Source organism: Artemia sp. Qi Xiang Cuo, chromosome 14 (genome assembly GCF_049724085.1).
Source record: "Artemia sp. Qi Xiang Cuo chromosome 14, ASM4972408v1, whole genome shotgun sequence".
Taxonomy (NCBI): domain Eukaryota; kingdom Metazoa; phylum Arthropoda; class Branchiopoda; order Anostraca; family Artemiidae; genus Artemia; species Artemia sp. Qi Xiang Cuo.
In genome coordinates this window covers 41,878,503-41,895,917 of record NC_142807.1, presented here as the reverse complement: position 1 = coordinate 41,895,917, position 17,415 = coordinate 41,878,503, and the positions used below count along the sequence as shown (strand labels likewise).

The 17,415-nt window shown below is 39.1% G+C and overlaps 1 protein-coding gene across 3 annotated transcripts in view; it reads right to left on the bottom strand.

The window, feature by feature from the left end:
* Positions 1 to 17,415, bottom strand: part of LOC148944482 (uncharacterized) — a 98,907-nt gene that overhangs the window by 27,998 nt on the left and 53,494 nt on the right. For all 3 annotated transcript variants that reach the window (XM_089100269.1, XM_089100268.1, XM_089100270.1), the window contains 3 exons: positions 17,089 to 17,265; positions 9,630 to 9,898; positions 5,035 to 5,430 (listed from right to left, as the gene is read on the bottom strand). In XM_089100269.1, coding sequence (XP_088956395.1) covers positions 5,035 to 5,430; positions 9,630 to 9,898; positions 17,089 to 17,265 — 842 coding nt within the window. The remainder of the gene's footprint in view (positions 1 to 5,034; positions 5,431 to 9,629; positions 9,899 to 17,088; positions 17,266 to 17,415) is intronic.

Here is a 17,415-nt window from a genome sequence, read left to right as displayed (position 1 = left end):
AATTTTTGTCAAATTTTGCATCAAGAGGTTGATCTCCAGGCATGCTGGTCTTGATAGAACCCAAATGGCTCTCTGCTGTTCTGTCATCCCACCTCCAGTTGTAAGACCGCCCGATGTTTTCAGACTTCTCATATACTCCTACTCGATGACAAGATCTGCCGAGAGCCCAGCCTAGCGTCGCTCTGATTTTCTATTGGTGCGACCTCCCTATTCAAATGCTTCGAAGGTGGGTGGGTGACTAGTTTGAAGCTTAGCCATCTCTTGCTGGTATATCCAGACCGACTTGACATAGAGGTTTTGTCCAGATGCTACTAGAAACAGAAGTATCTCTACTGCAGATTTTAGGTGCAAATCCCACAGGCCTAGTCTCTCGGCACGTATGAACTTAAGCAGTATCCCAACCATGTCAAGATACTGAAACCAGAGCTTCGCAGTTCTCTGAGTCAGCAGGTCTTGGCGTCTCGGCTTGAGAAAGTTTTGAAGTTGCTTGAGCTGGGGATCATGACTGAGATCTTCGGGTGGGAGGTATCCATCCAGTACGTTAGCGAAGACAGTATACATGTCTAGAGACGTCAACGTCGCTTGCTCTTCTTCGAGGAGATGAGCATATATGGCCGAGCTCACGAGAATGTGAGCTCGAAAAGCTCTAGAAATCGCTTTTCCAGAAAGAATGTGCGGCACTGCACCAGTCGCGTATACCAATTCCAGAACCTCTTTCAGATCAGAACCTTGCATGAGGTGTCCTATGCATCCGAAAAAACTCATCATCAAATGAAAACCGCCTAACTTGAGAACAATACTACTCAGCTCATTCGTCGTGTTGGACTTGAGGATCTTCATAGACTTCCACCAGAGCGGCTGGTCAAATGTGAGAACGGGTTTGAATCCGTAGGTTCTGCCTTGCGAAGCTACAAAGTGCAAGGTTGAGTAAAGGCAGGATTTGATGCTAGACGGGAGGTCAATCATGGGCAAAAACAAGACACTTGCATTGCTGTGATGGTGTCCCGTTTCATGATGTATTTGGTTAGAGAAAACTGACTGCATGAATCCATTCCAACTCTCTCTTGGGACATTCAAGAACCCAGTAGCTACGCAGAGTTAATCAAATGAGGCATACGGGTCTTTGACATTTGTGCCACGGATCATCTCATATTTCACCTTTGAAAGCACTGTTTCACTTAAGAGGCAAGGGTAGATGGGAATTTTTCCTTTTTTGGTTTACTTCATCTAATGAAACTTCAACTCTCGGAATGGGCGATTGGATGTTAATGAAAGGAGGCGTGACTGATGCTAGCAGAGCCAACCGATGGAAAGTGTGTCTTCCGTCCATTGTGTAAACATCGTGATCTGCATTATCAGCACATGCTGCACAGCATGTGCGGAGGTAACTCCTGCAAGGCTAGATTCATCATAGACTGATGCACAGCGTTGAAATTTCTGGACTTCAGCATAGGAGGAGCAGAATCCATGGCTGTGTAAAGTGTCAATAAGAAATCTGGACTTGAAATGGTGATCCAGTTGCACTGCTAAGCCTAGTTGCAGTGGACAAATGAGGGCACGCGGGTGAGCTGCTTGAACGATAGAATTGCCATTGGCAAGCACTTCGAAGGAAATATCGGTTCCAACGAATATTTCATCTAAGAACACCATTAGGCTATCAGGTAGAGAGCCTTCCAGCTGTTCTCCAGAAGAAATCTGCTTTGCGGTCATATATGATTCCTTCGGTGCTGGCAGTCCTTTGATATCACTTTTGATAATCTTTGCTGCTGCTCTAATAAGCTTGATTTTCTCACTCTCTTCGTTATGGGTTTTGTCCAAGTAATAAAAATTTGGGAGTATCGCTGATGCTTTTTCTTTGAATGTCACCACGTCAGCCTTACCGTCAACAGTTGCAAATACTAGCTGGTCACTGAAATATTCCAGAAGCTTGCTCTTCAAGTACTTGCTAGAGTAAGGTTCAAGGTCTGTCCCATTCAAAAGCTCTCCCATTTTAACCACAAGTTCACTGACTGTATACTGTTCTTCGTCATTTTCTTCGAAAAAAGTAGCCAGCTTCAAAAACGCCTAATATCTTTCATCGTGACCTGCCTCCCCCTTTTTGGACGTTTTTTATCTGGCTCAGTATCTTCGAGTATTGAAAAAAGTTCTTGCGTCGCAAATCTGGCTGGAAGGCTCTTATTTAATCAAAACATAGAAGAACAGGCTGCGTGATAAATGGCGTCAACTGCGTGCAGGTCTGACACTGCACATATTCGGCGAATTACGTTATTTGACCAATCATCATCACGGCTTTTGCACACTGCCTTTATACTCTCTTCAAAGTCTTTAGTCCGAACCTTGTACCACTCGTGCCCTTTTCTGTGGGTAGTGTTGAGATTTATCCTTGTAGTGCAGAAAAAGCAACACTCTTGGAAGTTGAAACTTGGAGTCCGTGATCGGAGTACCACTTTTTCTGCTTCCGTCTTTTCTTGCAAGGTTCGTCGTCTCTCATTCTCAATTTTCCACAGGTATATTTTGTTTGTGAAAGTCTTTCTGCAAGCAACATGGACTTGGTTCCCTGCCTCGACAGAGATGCTGGTACCTCTCGTTTTGCTAGCTTCATTGATCGCCGTAGCTCCTTTTTCTGCCAGTAACTAAGATTCTGAGGTGTCTATTGAACGTTCACAAAGGGGACATAAAACTGCGGTCTCAGCCATCTAAAAAAGAGAACCGGGAATAAGTGAGTATAAGTAATATAAGTATAAGTAGTATAAGTAATAAGTGAGTATAAGTATGGGAATAAGTAGAGCTGTCGGTGAATGTTACAACGAAAACCCTGATTCTGAACCGAAAAATCTGTAGCTAAACCCTCCCCAGTTCAGATAGGTTTCTAAAATAAATGTACAGTCATTCTTATTGAGGGCCGGTGTCAAGTATCATGGGTGCTTTAAGGATCTTTGACCAGGGAAATCTGACAGTCACATCCGCGAAACGGACCGGCGATAGTCGATAGTACTCTTGCTTCCACTAGAGAAATTGTTTTTTCGTTCCGCCTAGCGGCGTCGACCGTGCTGCACTTTAGCGACTTGTTTTCTGCACTTAAGTTTTCTTCAGACAGATGGCGCTGATAAAATATGTGTCAGAAAAGAGAGGTAGGACGAGCGTAGAGTCTTCTTTCCTTTCTATATTTCCTTCCTCCGATTCCTGTCCGCTTCCTAGTAGTTACGTTACAAAAGCATCGGCAAGAAAAACAAACAAAAACGCACCTGTGTTAAATCTCTGCTCGGACTCCACAAAATACTTTCCATCTGAGGAGTTTTTTTGCAGATAGGTGGCCCTACAAGGCTCAGCAGACTGAAGCAACTTTGAAAAGAGTGTAAGATCAAGGCATGGTGTAACAGAAAGTGAATATCAGAAGGGACTTTCCAGCTGGTTAAAAATGTCTTCACCGATAAAGCTCGGTAGGAAAAGAAATTGATTTGGAACGCCAGTAGGCTATTTGTTCAGTTGGACAAAAATTAAGCGAAAATTTGTGCACCACTTCGAAAAATACCCCGTTATCGGGTGTCGCTTGATTTTTTTTTTTTTTTTTTTTTTTTAATTCAAAAAAAAAAAAAAAAACAAATATAATTAAATTTTTAAAAGTTAAGTTTCTTTCTAAAAAAAGAGCAAAAAAAATAAAGTTTCTTAAAAGGGAAACCATCAATAAAATACTTTTCTTTTCACGGTTTCTTATTTTCGGATTCTGGAAATATCTAAAAAATAGGCGCAAAAAACGTGAAAAAAAGGGAATTTCGCAACGGGATGGAGATTTAGATTTTTGATATGTTGTAGAGCACTCTTTTTTGAACACAGTGGTGCAAAAATAATTTCTGTACCAATTTTTTCCTGGTTCGACCATTTTTTTCCGTATCTTTCCCCTACTATTTCTAGAAAGAATGTCTTGTCTCTCTAAATCAGCCTGTTGTGGACACAGCTGAGACTTCTTTAGATCGGCATGTCGCCAAGCAGCCTGGTCTGACAGAACATGGTTTAACACAAATGTACAGTACGAAATGGGTTAACTCAAGGTCGACTTTCAAATAACAATTGTTGATTGATTCACCCTGAGAATTCTAAAGCCATCTTTTTATCGATTTGTCTTGATTCTGAGTTTAGTATACTCCATCACTTTTCTTATGTCAAGGTATAATTGGAAAAATGACAGCTTTCGTTTCTTGAATTGCCTCAAAAATGCATATATATATATATATATATATATATATATATATATATATATATATATATATATATATATATATATATATATATATATATATATATATATATATATATATATATATATATATATATATATATATATATATATATATATATATATATATATATATATATATATATATATACATTCAAAATGTCAACTGTTGTTGATTAAAGCCACTTTTTTCATGTATGCCAAAAAATTCCTATTTTATTGGAAGTTATTTTTTTCTTAAGTCGAAGACACACACACAAAAAACAGCCTGTTGGCTCAGTTTGCGATATCTCAGTTTAAGCACTACTTATTTAGCAAATAATTTTTGCCCTTGAGTGGTATGCCGAGAGTAAAATATGTCAACAGAACACCGGATCAGTTTGGGCAATTTTTTACATATTATAATAGAGGTGTGTGTATTTTTTTAGTATGCGGGCAACAATAAGCCTTTGAGGGACTACGAAAGAGGCAACAAATCAACCAATTGCTTTCCTCCCCTCAAGTTGAAATTAAATAAAATCTGTGATTAAAGTGAAATAGAACCCGTGATTTTGTTCTTTTGATAGTTAGTATTTATGATAGAGGAGAAAAACTAAAAATTGCAATAAGAATTTGCTTTGTGCTGTATGTACAGATAAGTAAATAGAACTGGAAAGATTACGCTTCAAAATATCAAGCTCAATCTCTACTAGACATAATGTTAGGAACCGGATACCCAATGAACTCACACTTCTCTACCATACGCTGTAATTTTACCGTTTTTCAAAAGAATCTCCAAAAAAGCTTAAATACTAAATTACCGGCATCTGTCTTCCAACTGTCCTCCAGAAGCACGACTAAGTAGTTTAGAATATCCGATCACAGCTAGATTTGCCAATTGAATTCTATCTTGCTGAGGTATAAAAACTCCCTTGCTCGTCCAAAGTACATGTAAAACATTCAAGAGTTCAGGGATATTACCAGAGGTGGCAAATCGAAGCGCTGTCTGCACATGCGAACATTTTGAAAGACGGTAGAGGGCAATAGCCTGAGGAAACTCTTTTCTCGTCAACCTGATGTCAGCCGCCATTAGGTACACCTCACTTAAAGTAGTTACAAATGCTTTTGATAATTGTATCATCTCAGATCTAAATACATCCCCATCCAAAGGGTTTAGTTCAACAGCAACAGACGTTAGAAGCACTTTTATTGGATATCTGAAAAACAGGACAAAATATGACAAATTACGCAGACAACATATGCAGATCTAAATAAATATAATAAATTGTCCGTAAATTGCCCATAAATTTATCTATCCATTTAGCTATTTATTTATATGCCCTTCCAGTCATTTGTATCTAAAAATATTCAAGCTAAAAACATTAATTTTCTAGAATAGCTTTGGAATAAGTGTCAGTCGGACACCTTCCCAATTCTATAAATCATGTCAAACACAAAAAGGATTCCCCGACTATAATGGTGCGTCTGGAAAAGTCCAGAAAATAGTTACGTAATTACAAAAAGAAATACGCTGGGGTAGCATGCTAGAACCATGGATGGCGCAGAGCAATAGTCAAAACCAAAATCAAACTCTATGGCTGTAGTTAAAGCTCAAAAACCGAAATAAAGTATTCTGGCTAAATTTGTCCCTGAAGACACAAACAACTAGGAGATAATCAATTAATGAAAGGATTTAAGAAGAAGAACGTTGTGTAACTAACGGGTCGATTAAGCTAACTTTCTGAGACAAAAAAACTTTCTGAGACAAAAAAAAAACTTGAAAAGGCATGCTTATTACCGTATGAATGTGCGAAAATATGTTGCCGCTACTCCGGGTTATCTAAATTCTGATAAAATTCGATGAATTGCGACGAGACTGTCTTAGCAATGCGAAGTGCTCCAGGTGCCCCGGAGATCACAAGAATTCTGAAAAGCCAATCATTACATCCGTGATACTCAGCGTGGTAATTACTGCAGAAAACATTCATACTATAGGAGAGAATGTCCTGTATACAAGAAACAATTTGGGGCTACTTCAAACAAGCGTAAACAATGAATGAAAATATTTACCTTTATAGCAGAAATATATGGAGACATACCACACATAAACTGTTCCTCATAAGTCCAATTAAAATGCATTCAGAGGTACTTTTTTATAAGCAAACTGGTCCAAAGTGATTATGACTAGAAATTGATGTCTAGCTAAGTAGACTTATGAGAAGGGCTTTAAGTAATCTAGTAGCCAAGCATAGTATATATGCATGCAAGAACATTTGAAAACACTAGCTTATTCAGATGTCCTCAATCAAGCTCCAATAAAGGACTATTTTTCTGCTTGCTATCTACTACAGCTCAGCTTGAAAGCCAATCGGCGGAATTTTGATCATTGCAGACTCCAGTTTGCACCGCAAGTTAATCGAATCTTGTAATTCTTTCTCAGCAACCAGAGTTCCTTGTACTGATAGTTTTATAGTTAAATACGTTAATAAGTATTTATAGCTAATAAGTAGTTTTACATATAGTATCAAGTGAAAATTTATGCCAACGGGTATTTCAAGCCACAAAAACTGAGAAATATTCGAGACACAACTCTCACTCTTATATTATTCTGATGTCCTCCCAGAAAGGCAATATATAAAGGCTAGTGCGGGACTCAGGAAGCTGGCTGAACAAAACAAGCTAAAATAGATTGAGTGTGCTAAAGAAGATTAATTACCTAGAAGGCGGATGTTTTTTCACTATACTAAAGGCGCGTCTAAAGTCAGGTTGGCCGAAGCATTTTGGCTAACGAGCGGAGCATACCCCCCCCCCTACTTTTTTTTATATATTAGTTTCTTCAATACTTCTTCTCTATATTACCATTGGGTGTGTAATCCTCTATTTGTCATCCAGTTTACATGTCTGGGGAAATTTCAGAGACAATTTTGTTTTCTTGTCAGCCTCCTGTCATTTTTGTTTAAACTTCCGGTATATTTTGCTCATATCTGACTACCCAAGGCTCATATCTGACTGCCCATCAGAAATGACAAATTCACTTCCTAGTGAATTTCTCATTTCTGATGGCGATAAAATCGACAGTCGACTCGGGGTACAGTTGTAAAGATCACATTGGGTTAGCCTACTGATTAGCCAAAACTACATATTAGCCAACTTATGTCATTCTCGATCCACAAGCGACAGCTCGGGTGTTCATTATTTATTAAAAGTAAATGGCATAGAACAGTCCTTGCACAAAAAGATTCTTGACTCGACTCTTGATTAAATCAAAGTAGAGTTCCACTTGATGTAGGGTTCCATGTTCATGTTCCGCTCATGTTCAAATTGAACACAGGCTAGATTGGGCACTTTTTGCTCATAAATCATACAAAAGATTAAGCTTTCAGAATCTGCCTTATATACCACCATCAAAAAAAGGATGCAATAGCCCAAATATCAAGTTCCACAATAAGGATATCAAAGCTCCATGACAATTTGTAGAAGGATTCTGACTAAGTCCACTGTGGGGTATGGCTTTTGATATGCCAAAAAAAAATAATTAAAACGCATTGTCGAGGATATGTAAAAACCCCGTGGACGTGATCTCAATCTAATAGGGCTGACGTGTTCACGTAATTCCCAAATGAGATGAGATCCACACTTAAATTTAAACAAAAACACAGCTAGGCAGGCAGCTCAAATAACGTCACAACAATGTGAAAATTTTTAAATGGAGCTTTAATGTGACTAATTATATGGAGCTAATAGCGGAAAAACTAAGAAAGAAGAAGCCTCCAAGGCTCGATGAAATTATACCAAGACACATACAGCAAGGCACAGAGCTTTTACATAAGTAATTAGCCTCGCTCTACCAAATGTGCATCGAGCTGGGACTCACCCCTACCAGATTTCACTGTCACGGCACATCTAACATTCTGGGAAAGAATTGATATCCATCGCTTTGTAATTGCAACAGGTCAATCACAGCGTCATAAGTTATCAAAAAATTATTTGAGAAGGTTCTGCTGTCCCATTTTTTGCAGCATGCTTCAATGGCGGAAAAACTACATGAATTCAGGAATGGGAAAGGCTGTGGACACATTCATCGGGTGAACAATGAGAACTACAACTATATTCAAATAGCCACCGTTGATCTGCAGCATCGACTTTATTTCTGGGTTCAATTCCATCATCTACTCGAAAGCACCGCGTTGCCTCTTAGTTTAAGGAGTGTGATCTCTGCATTGTCTTTGTTCTCCAAGATTGGTACTCCCACGCGCACAATCGTCATATTTTTGGATGGGAAATACCCGCCAGGCACAAGGTGCACAAGGTTTATTAACCATCTCACCTTTATAAGGATGTCCAGCAAGGATCTGCTCTAAAGACATGCGGCATTTACACGCGGGCCAAATTCATGACACTACATGTCCGTATTGTCCTGATTGTATGGGAACCTGCTGTTCGACAAACAGATTATCAATTGCTATAATAGTAAGTGTACGTTTGAATCTCACAGGAAAATATTGATTGAGTTATAAATCACTATTCATTTTATTATGATTTCTGCTCCGTTACCAGCTACTCCTTCAAATGAGTCTTGTCACTCTGGTAGGAAGTTTATTGCATCAGGATGTTCTTGGATTTCAATATTGCAGTATTAGTCTCAGCTTTATAATCAACAAACTGGAAAAGCTTAAACCCCAACTTTGGTGAAAATCAAATACTATTCGTTAAACCTGCCTTTCGCATATTTTGATTTTGGACTTCTATTTTGTAATATTTGCCCATGTATTAGCCTGGTTTATCAACAATTTCAAGAACCCTCAAATATCAGCTTTGGTAGGAATCAAAAGCAATTTTATGAAATACATGCTTAGTGCGCTTTGATGTAAGACTATCACACTCCACCGTCAATTACTTTCAAAAATTAACAGTTAATAATTTAGGACACGGAGTCAGGGGCCTTACTTTAGGGCTATATTTTAATAATATAGACTTAAATTGTTCTATTATTCGGATTGCGGGACGTGTAACCTGTCAACCTTTGTATTAAAATGTATCGATAAAAGATCTTTTTGAAATGGACTATTTGGACAATTTCGAGCTCTTGCCCCGGGGGCTACAGGAACCACGCGAGACCAGGAGATAAATTTTTACCCTTCAACCATTCTGATGAAAATGAGAATTCAACAATCTAATTGTCAATTTTCCAATTGACATACATTAATGCCTTACTAAATTCACTAAAAAAAGAAGCTAAAATAAAATTAGGAAAAGAGTTCAATATCATTCAACTAAATTTATAGAAAATAATTAATTTCATTTTGTATGAAATCTCCTCTTCTTCTAGTTTGTGGTTAACATAATCTAAAATACAAAACTAAAGCAAGAGGCTAAAAGAGGAAGAGGCAAGAAAAGAATCAACCAAAAATCATACTTGGGATTCCAAGCATAAAAGCCTCTGCTAGTCCATACAAGGCAGCTATCAAGCATTGTATCGGAACTAAATTCGATATCTTCGATGGAGACATCTTTTTTCATAAATACAGGCTTATTATCTTCACCAAATTCGTCATTCTCTCGGACTTGCAAATGCAAAGCATCGGGTTTCAGGTATCTAGGAGACGTCTTCAAGGCGAAAATTCCTCGGATTTCTTCACCGATTGAGAATAAGTGCTTACCTAATATAGCTTTATCGTTGTATTCCTGAAAAAGTAAAAAAAAGTTAGTCAAAAATACAGAGCTTCATGGATATTTTATTCGACCAAAGGAGCGCGGTTAGTGTTAAAGCTAGTGGACATACAAAATGAGTGCATTTTCAGCAGCATGGGCTAACTTCTTATACTTGACTTGTAACTAATTTACACGTCTGATAAAAGTTTATGTTTTTACTTGTAAATAAGGTAAGAATGAGAGAGAGAGAGAGAGAGAGAGAGAGAGAGAGAGAGAGAGAGAGAGAGAGAGAGAGAGAGAGAGAGAGAGAGAGAGAGAGAGAGAGAGAGAGAGAGAGAGAGAGAGAGAGAGAGAGAGAGAGAGAGAGAGAGAGAGAGAGAGAGAGAGAGAGAGAGAGAGAGAGAGAGAGAGAGAGAGAGAGAGAGAGAGAGAGAGAGAGAGAGAGAGAGAGAGAGAGAGAGAGAGAGAGAGAGAGAGAGAGAGAGAGAGAGAGAGAGAGAGAGAGAGAGAGAGAGAGAGAGAGAGAGAGAGAGAGAGAGAGAGAGAGAGAGAGAGAGAGAGAGAGAGAGAGAGAGAGAGAGAGAGAGAGAGAGAGAGAGAGAGAGAGAGAGAGAGAGAGAGAGAGAGAGAGAGAGAGAGAGAGAGAGAGAGAGAGAGAGAGAGAGAGAGAGAGAGAGAGAGAGAGAGAGAGAGAGAGAGAGAGAGAGAGAGAGAGAGAGAGAGAGAGAGAGAGAGAGAGAGAGAGAGAGAGAGAGAGAGAGAGAGAGAGAGAGAGAGAGAGAGAGAGAGAGAGAGAGAGAGAGAGAGAGAGAGAGAGAGAGAGAGAGAGAGAGAGAGAGAGAGAGAGAGAGAGAGAGAGAGAGAGAGAGAGAGAGAGAGAGAGAGAGAGAGAGAGAGAGAGAGAGAGAGAGAGAGAGAGAGAGAGAGAGAGAGAGAGAGAGAGAGAGAGAGAGAGAGAGAGAGAGAGAGAGAGAGAGAGAGAGAGAGAGAGAGAGAGAGAGAGAGAGAGAGAGCAAGTAAAAAGAAAAAGGAAATTCTAATTAAATTAATTCGATTCCCCAATTAATTTAATAGAAAAAGGAACATGATTAAAATTCTACCCGGGTATAAAATAGAATATTAATTTAAACGAAATTGTCAATAATTATTTATATATTTTAATTAACCTTGAAAAATTCAACCACCAGGTGTTTGAACGTGCCAAAGGAGTGACCCTGTGCCGCAACTGGAAGTGTATTCCATACTCTTCAAGATGCCACCAGAGGCTTAAAATCAGAAAGAACGGAAGCCATTAAAGGGAATCTTATACTGTCAGAACATTCAACGAGCAGTCAGATACAACGATAGGAGACTGGAAGACATTTCGAAGTTTCTCATGCAGCCGTGCAAAAGTAAAATAACTAAATACAAGAACGTAAACCAATCTGAGATTTAAGAGCGGTTTAATAGCAGACGGATTTGCAAGCTTTACAACTAGTCTGAATTTCTCATGAAGAGAAGCTATACTCCGTAAGTTTGACATCCATATGACAGGACAGTAAGGAATATATGACCGGATCAAGGTGAAGAAAAAAATACCCAGGACACATCTGAGGAATGCATGCTTCAGCTTACGTAAGGTGCCTATATTTCTGGCAATCTTACCTCTTATTGCATTAATGTAGAGTTTATATGACAAATTCTAATCAAGAAGAATTGCAAGAAATCGAACATAACTACTTTCGGATCTTCTTGAACCACTTTTAAAAAGAACTACAACCCTTGCACTTTTAAGCTTTTCTGGGAAAATTTCGAGACCAAATGAAGTTTGAAGAAGTTCAGTTAAGTGTGAAAAAGTTGCTGGTAAAACGAACTTGATAATCTTAGTAAGAATAGGATCTAGGTCTGACGAGAAAGTGCCCTGTAGTAAAAAAAAAAAATCTTTCGGGTTTCAGACTTAGTTACGGGCACCAGTGCCCTAGATTTCAGATGAGGTCTAACGAGAAAGTGTCCTGTAGTAAAAAAAAGAATCTTTCGGGTTTCAGACTTAGTTACGGGCACTAGTGCCCTAGATTTCAGATGAGGCGGGCCGAGATAAGATTTGTATTCTGGATCAGAAAGTGCTAGAGAAATAGCTTCTGTAGATAAATAAGACGCATGCTGACTTTCAACAATGTGTTTACCAGATGCAAACTGACCATTGATGTCTAGACTTTCAGGCGAAACTGATTTTGGGTAACCCGGTTTCAGAATCGAATTTAATAAGTTTCTGTGTTCTTCTTACATCTTTCCTTTATTCAGAAGTTTCTAAAATAAAATAGCTTTAAATTTTTCCCAAAAATAATTCTTTCTTTTCCAGTTCTTGAGTAAACCAGGCATGCAAGGCTTTAATTAAATATTACAGTTTCTAACATTTAAGAATTTTCTTCAAACAGACTGTTGTCTTTCTCTCGCTTTTCGCCGATCCTATTTTTGAAGAGAGATATCGCCAGTTGACTAACAGAAGAGAGATATCCAACTTCTGGACTCACAGAACACCAACATGCTCTAAAGGGGTAAGCTCGCACTCAGGTATTAGTAAACGGAAATCTACCATCAAAAGTTTTTACTGGAATGAAAAGAAAGACAAACCATTCTTAGGGAGGGAGACAAAAGGGCAACAGAGGAGGAGGCAAGGGCTAGAGAAGCCCGTAGAAAGGCTTGTATTAAGACCTTTGAGAGAGATCACCAGGAATTTGTAAAAAGCATGAAAGTTGTAATAAAAGCTCGATGGGGAATTTTGGAGAGTAATACTTTATCGCATGTAACCTATTGGCCATCAGATGGCCAGAATAATTTTGCGAGAGAATGAGACGCATGAACACATGAAACTTCGTTGACTAGAAGGGTAGGTGGAGCGACCCATAAGCATAAATGGGAGGCGAAGCCACCCTGTCTAAAAAAAACAAAGCTTGATATTCCAGTCCGAATTTCAAGCATTGATATTCCAAACTGGATGCTTGATATTCCAGTTCGGATTGCTAGTAAACCGGTAAAATGTGGTACTCCAGAGAATTTTATTCAAAATTGTCACAATACAGATTTTTTTTAATTTTTTTATTCCTATATTCTCGCCGCCAGTTGCTTAAATGCATCTGATATGCCGCTATTCATTTAACACGTTCCGAAACCTTGAGGTTTTAAATTTCTGTTGAACCTTCTTCTGAAGGAGTCAACAGAGGGATTTACAGGAGTAATATCCCCAGGAAGATCGTTCCGGATAGAAGCGCAACACCGTAAGAAGCTGTTCCTCAAGTACATGGTTCTTGTCGTGTCCTTCTTTAGATAAATGGACCGAACTGTGTGCCTTCGTGTCTGCCTTGACGGTTTGACTAGGGGGGCACAATGCGAGAGAGCTCGTCCAAGGGAGGCAAATTCATGTACTTGCGGAAAACAGTCATCAATGCTACATCAAACCTTTCATTTAGAGACTGGAGCGAGTTATGTGTAGAGGCGCAGCCCGCCCTGTTTGTCCAATTCTGGATCTTCTGGAGTGGTGCCAACAGCGTTTTTGGAGTACCAGAATATAGCGGGCATCCCTTTTCAGCTATGGGTCTGGTGCAGGATTTGTAAAGTGGGATAATCGAGCTGGATGGAAGAAGAATTTTGCATCGAAGAGTACCTCCTAGATTTCTTACGCAGGAGTTCTTACCCGTTCAAGGTGGTTATTCCAAGAGAGATCGGAAGAGAACTTAATCCCGAGGATCTTTACACTTTCATTTGTTTTCGATGCATTGAAGTTGATCATCCATGCATGAGACCACTTTTCGATTTTAACAAGATCCATCTGAAGGGATTGATCTTGTGTTGGGTCTTCATGTTTTGGGACGGCTGAGTATGTCGTGGTATCGTCGGCAAAGTACTGCAGAGGACTTGTGAGGTTGCCTCCCATGTCATTTATGTAGATGAGGAAAAGCGTGGGCCCCAATAAGCTGGACTGGGGATCTCCTGCTTTAACTGGATATTCACGAGAATAAACCCGTCAAGGACAACCCGCAGTGAACGATCGGAAAGAAAGCTCTCAATCAATTCTAACAGACATCCGTGAACACCGTACGCATGGAGGTTCTTAAGCAAGTCACGATGACATACTCTGTCGAAACCTTTGGCGATGTCGAATGACACTAGCTTAATGTCGTACCCTATTGCCAGAAGTTCGATCCATTCCTGATGCTGGTCCACTAGGAATTCTAATATTAAGCGCGTCTGGCGGAATCCATATTGGCGATCCATTTTCTGAAAAAGTAAAGTGACCTAAAAGAGAGAAAAAAGATGCGAAACGAAACTACAATTTAAGAATTTAATTCTCATTTAGCAGCTATTTATTTAATACTATTGCAAAAGAAAAGAAACCTAAGAAACAGAAAAGAAATATAAACAAAACTACAAAAAAGTGCAGTCTAGGAAAAACAACACTAGAGTCCAATTAGAGGTTGAAAATGGTTTATTTTGCGCAACAGAGAAATTGGAGGAAATTAGAAAGGAGAAAATTATTACAAAAAAGATAGTTGATTAACAAATTCTGTCTGCAATGGTGGAGAGTAATGCTGTGAACAAATTATAGAATTTCGTGAGGACAAAAGAGTTTAGGAGGGAGAAGAAGGTCTTGGACTCATTGAGGACAGCCAGAGATGATCGAAAGGTAGAATTGATTGGATTGCAACGGGTTTTGGAAAAGTCGGAAGGTATTAAATTTTGGGTTGGTTTGGAAAAGCTTGGGATGAAATCTAAGATTGGTCCTATAAACTATAAGGAGCATTTCGACTCCTTCGAAGGAAAGAAATCCCTTGGGGAGGATAACCGTCGGGAAGTCATGTAGGAGTGCCATTTCCCTAATTCGCAACTGTTGGGCTAGTTTTCCAAACTAGGTTTCTTGGGAAATACTCTCTCCCATAACCAGTCACTACATATCCCTTCCAAACCTATAAATGATAACCCCATTCGCTGTTTTTACACTGTATTGGAATCGATGTATATTTCACCCAAAAATTTTCCCCTGAGTAATCTATCCAAGTTTCCTCTTCATTTGACATCAACGTTTATTCTTCATAATCTGGGTCCCAGGGGATAGGACCCAGATAAAGCTAATTCATATTTCGCTTGGATTTTTAAACAATTTCCCTATACACCAATCGATACTGCGAATCTTTGCATGTTGCGCCACAAGTAATTTCAAATTATGCTAGGGGGCAATTCGTGTATTAATTGAGACGTGGAGTTGCTTTCATCGTTGGAGGTTGAGGCTATTTTAGCCCATCCTTCTTGACATCTGCCATCGTCGCATGTACCAGAACTAATTCTTCACTTCTCTCAAATGTAAATTCGTGAGAGTGAAAAATTTCCCGATTTAATCATGCTAATAGGCTTTGATCAGTGAACCAGCACCCAAATGATTGCTGTGACTTTATTTTTTCAATTATGCTGGTGGGCTGGTGGATACGTGAGTTCCCCTTAGGCTATGCCTGAGAAATCTTGGATTATATTAGCACTACTATGTTCCCCAAGTCTCGTGGATCCCCCTTCTTCAAAATCCCAAACCTAATGGAGATGGCTATAGAGCCATTAGCCCCGAGCTTTCTAACAGAGATATTGAATGGCAATAGATCCTGAGCCAAGCGGATGGTATGACAGAAGAACATATAGCCAAGCTGCAGCTACAGTGGAAATTGACGAAAGATGGAAGACGGGAAGAGGATTTCATTTGGTGATTTTGAAGTTGGTGTTGCGTATATAACGTTTTGTGTTTTTACCTTTTACGTTCTGACCAATATGGCGCGGTGGTGGCCATTTGTCTTAGGATGGAGGTGTTGCAGGCCTTGGCCCTGATTATCAGATAAATGCACTTTCTGTAAACTTAATTTTCTTTCTCTTTAATTTCAATACTTTAAACCTGGTCTTAGATATTCATTAAATACCTTTTTGCCCTCTCAATATTCTCTCTTGGTTAACGCATTACAAGTCGTCTTGAAAAAAATCGACTCATTTAGAAAAGCCTCTGAAAAATGCAGGATGTTGATGACTCATGCAGGTATAAAATTAGTTTGCAAAATCCTAGGGTAGATTTTGTACTTCAATTTGAGCGGGTCATTAATTGCCTTTGGTCAGAGCTTGTGCACCTCCACACAGGAGGCAGGTCGTGAAGTGTTTTGTTTGATTTGAGTTCTTTAGTTCGTTTTGTGAAGTTGACCTGAATATTAAGCTTTTCCTACTTTTACTATCGACTTTTTTTTCGACTAGCCTAGGTAGAGTCTAGAGAGAGCGAGAGGGTAGAGTTTGGTATATACGAGGAGGTCCTATATAATGAGAGATATCTTCCCTGCGGGAAAATGATGAAAAAGGCACTAGAACTTTTCATTTCCGTTTGAATAAGCCCTTGCGCGACATTCTAGGACCATTGGGACCATACAATCACAACTGGAAAAAAAAAAATTAATAAACCTGCATCCGTTATCTTTCTTCTGGCAAAAAAATACCAAAGTCCACATTTTTGAAGATATGAGCTTGAAACCTCTACTATAAGGTTCTCTGATGCGCTGAATCTGGTGGTGTGATTTTCATTAAGATTCTATGACTTGTGGGGGGTGTTTTCACCTTTTTTCAAAAATAAGGCAAATTTTCTTAGGCTCGTAACTTTTGATGAGTAAGACTAAACTTCATGCAACTTAAATATTTAAAATCAGCATAAAAATCCGATTATTTTGATGTATCTACTGATATTAAAATTCCGTCTTTTAGAGTTTCGGTTACTATTGAGACGAGTCGATCTTACTATACAGTTCGTTACCACGAAGTGTTTGATAAGCCTTTTAAAAGACGAATTTTGAGCCTGTTACCGTGGGTCAATACCGTAGCACATACGCTACATGGAAAGTACACTTATCAGACCACCGACTGGTTATAGCTGTTGCAAGTCCGCAGCTCGGAAACCAGTGGGGGCAGAGCTAGTAGAAACCGTGGTCCCGGCAAGCCCGTGACAACATACATTAGTACCACCAGTGGTGGCACTGGTGGCACTTTGCCACGTACACTGGCGGCACTAGGAAGCAAACACCTAGCCTTCACAACTGTCCAAGGGGATCATAGCTACCACAATATACCAGTAAAGCCACTCTACCCCAGCAATGGAGGATCTGAGTTCAAACCGATTGGTGGCAACCATTTAATACAGCTTTCCTGCAATACCTCATAGTAAAAGAAAAACTTACAGCAATAAAATCTTGATTGTCAACATTACTTAGCACAGAAGAGACAGCAAGTATGGCACCATCTTTATCACTAACACAGAAGAACACGTTCTTCACCACTATCACTTGGGATAAATTAGGCAGTAGTTGATAAAATCTCGGCTGCACATCTTCTTCGTTATAAGTTGATCCGTATATCTAAAATACATGAAGAATATATATAAAAACAAGGAGAATTTGAAGAATATATTAATTTGTGATGGATGCAACAATAGCTGCAGCATAAAAATTAGAGAACCAAGGTTCACAGCAGGCCTAATTGACCATTTGAAAACGATTTCTGAAAAA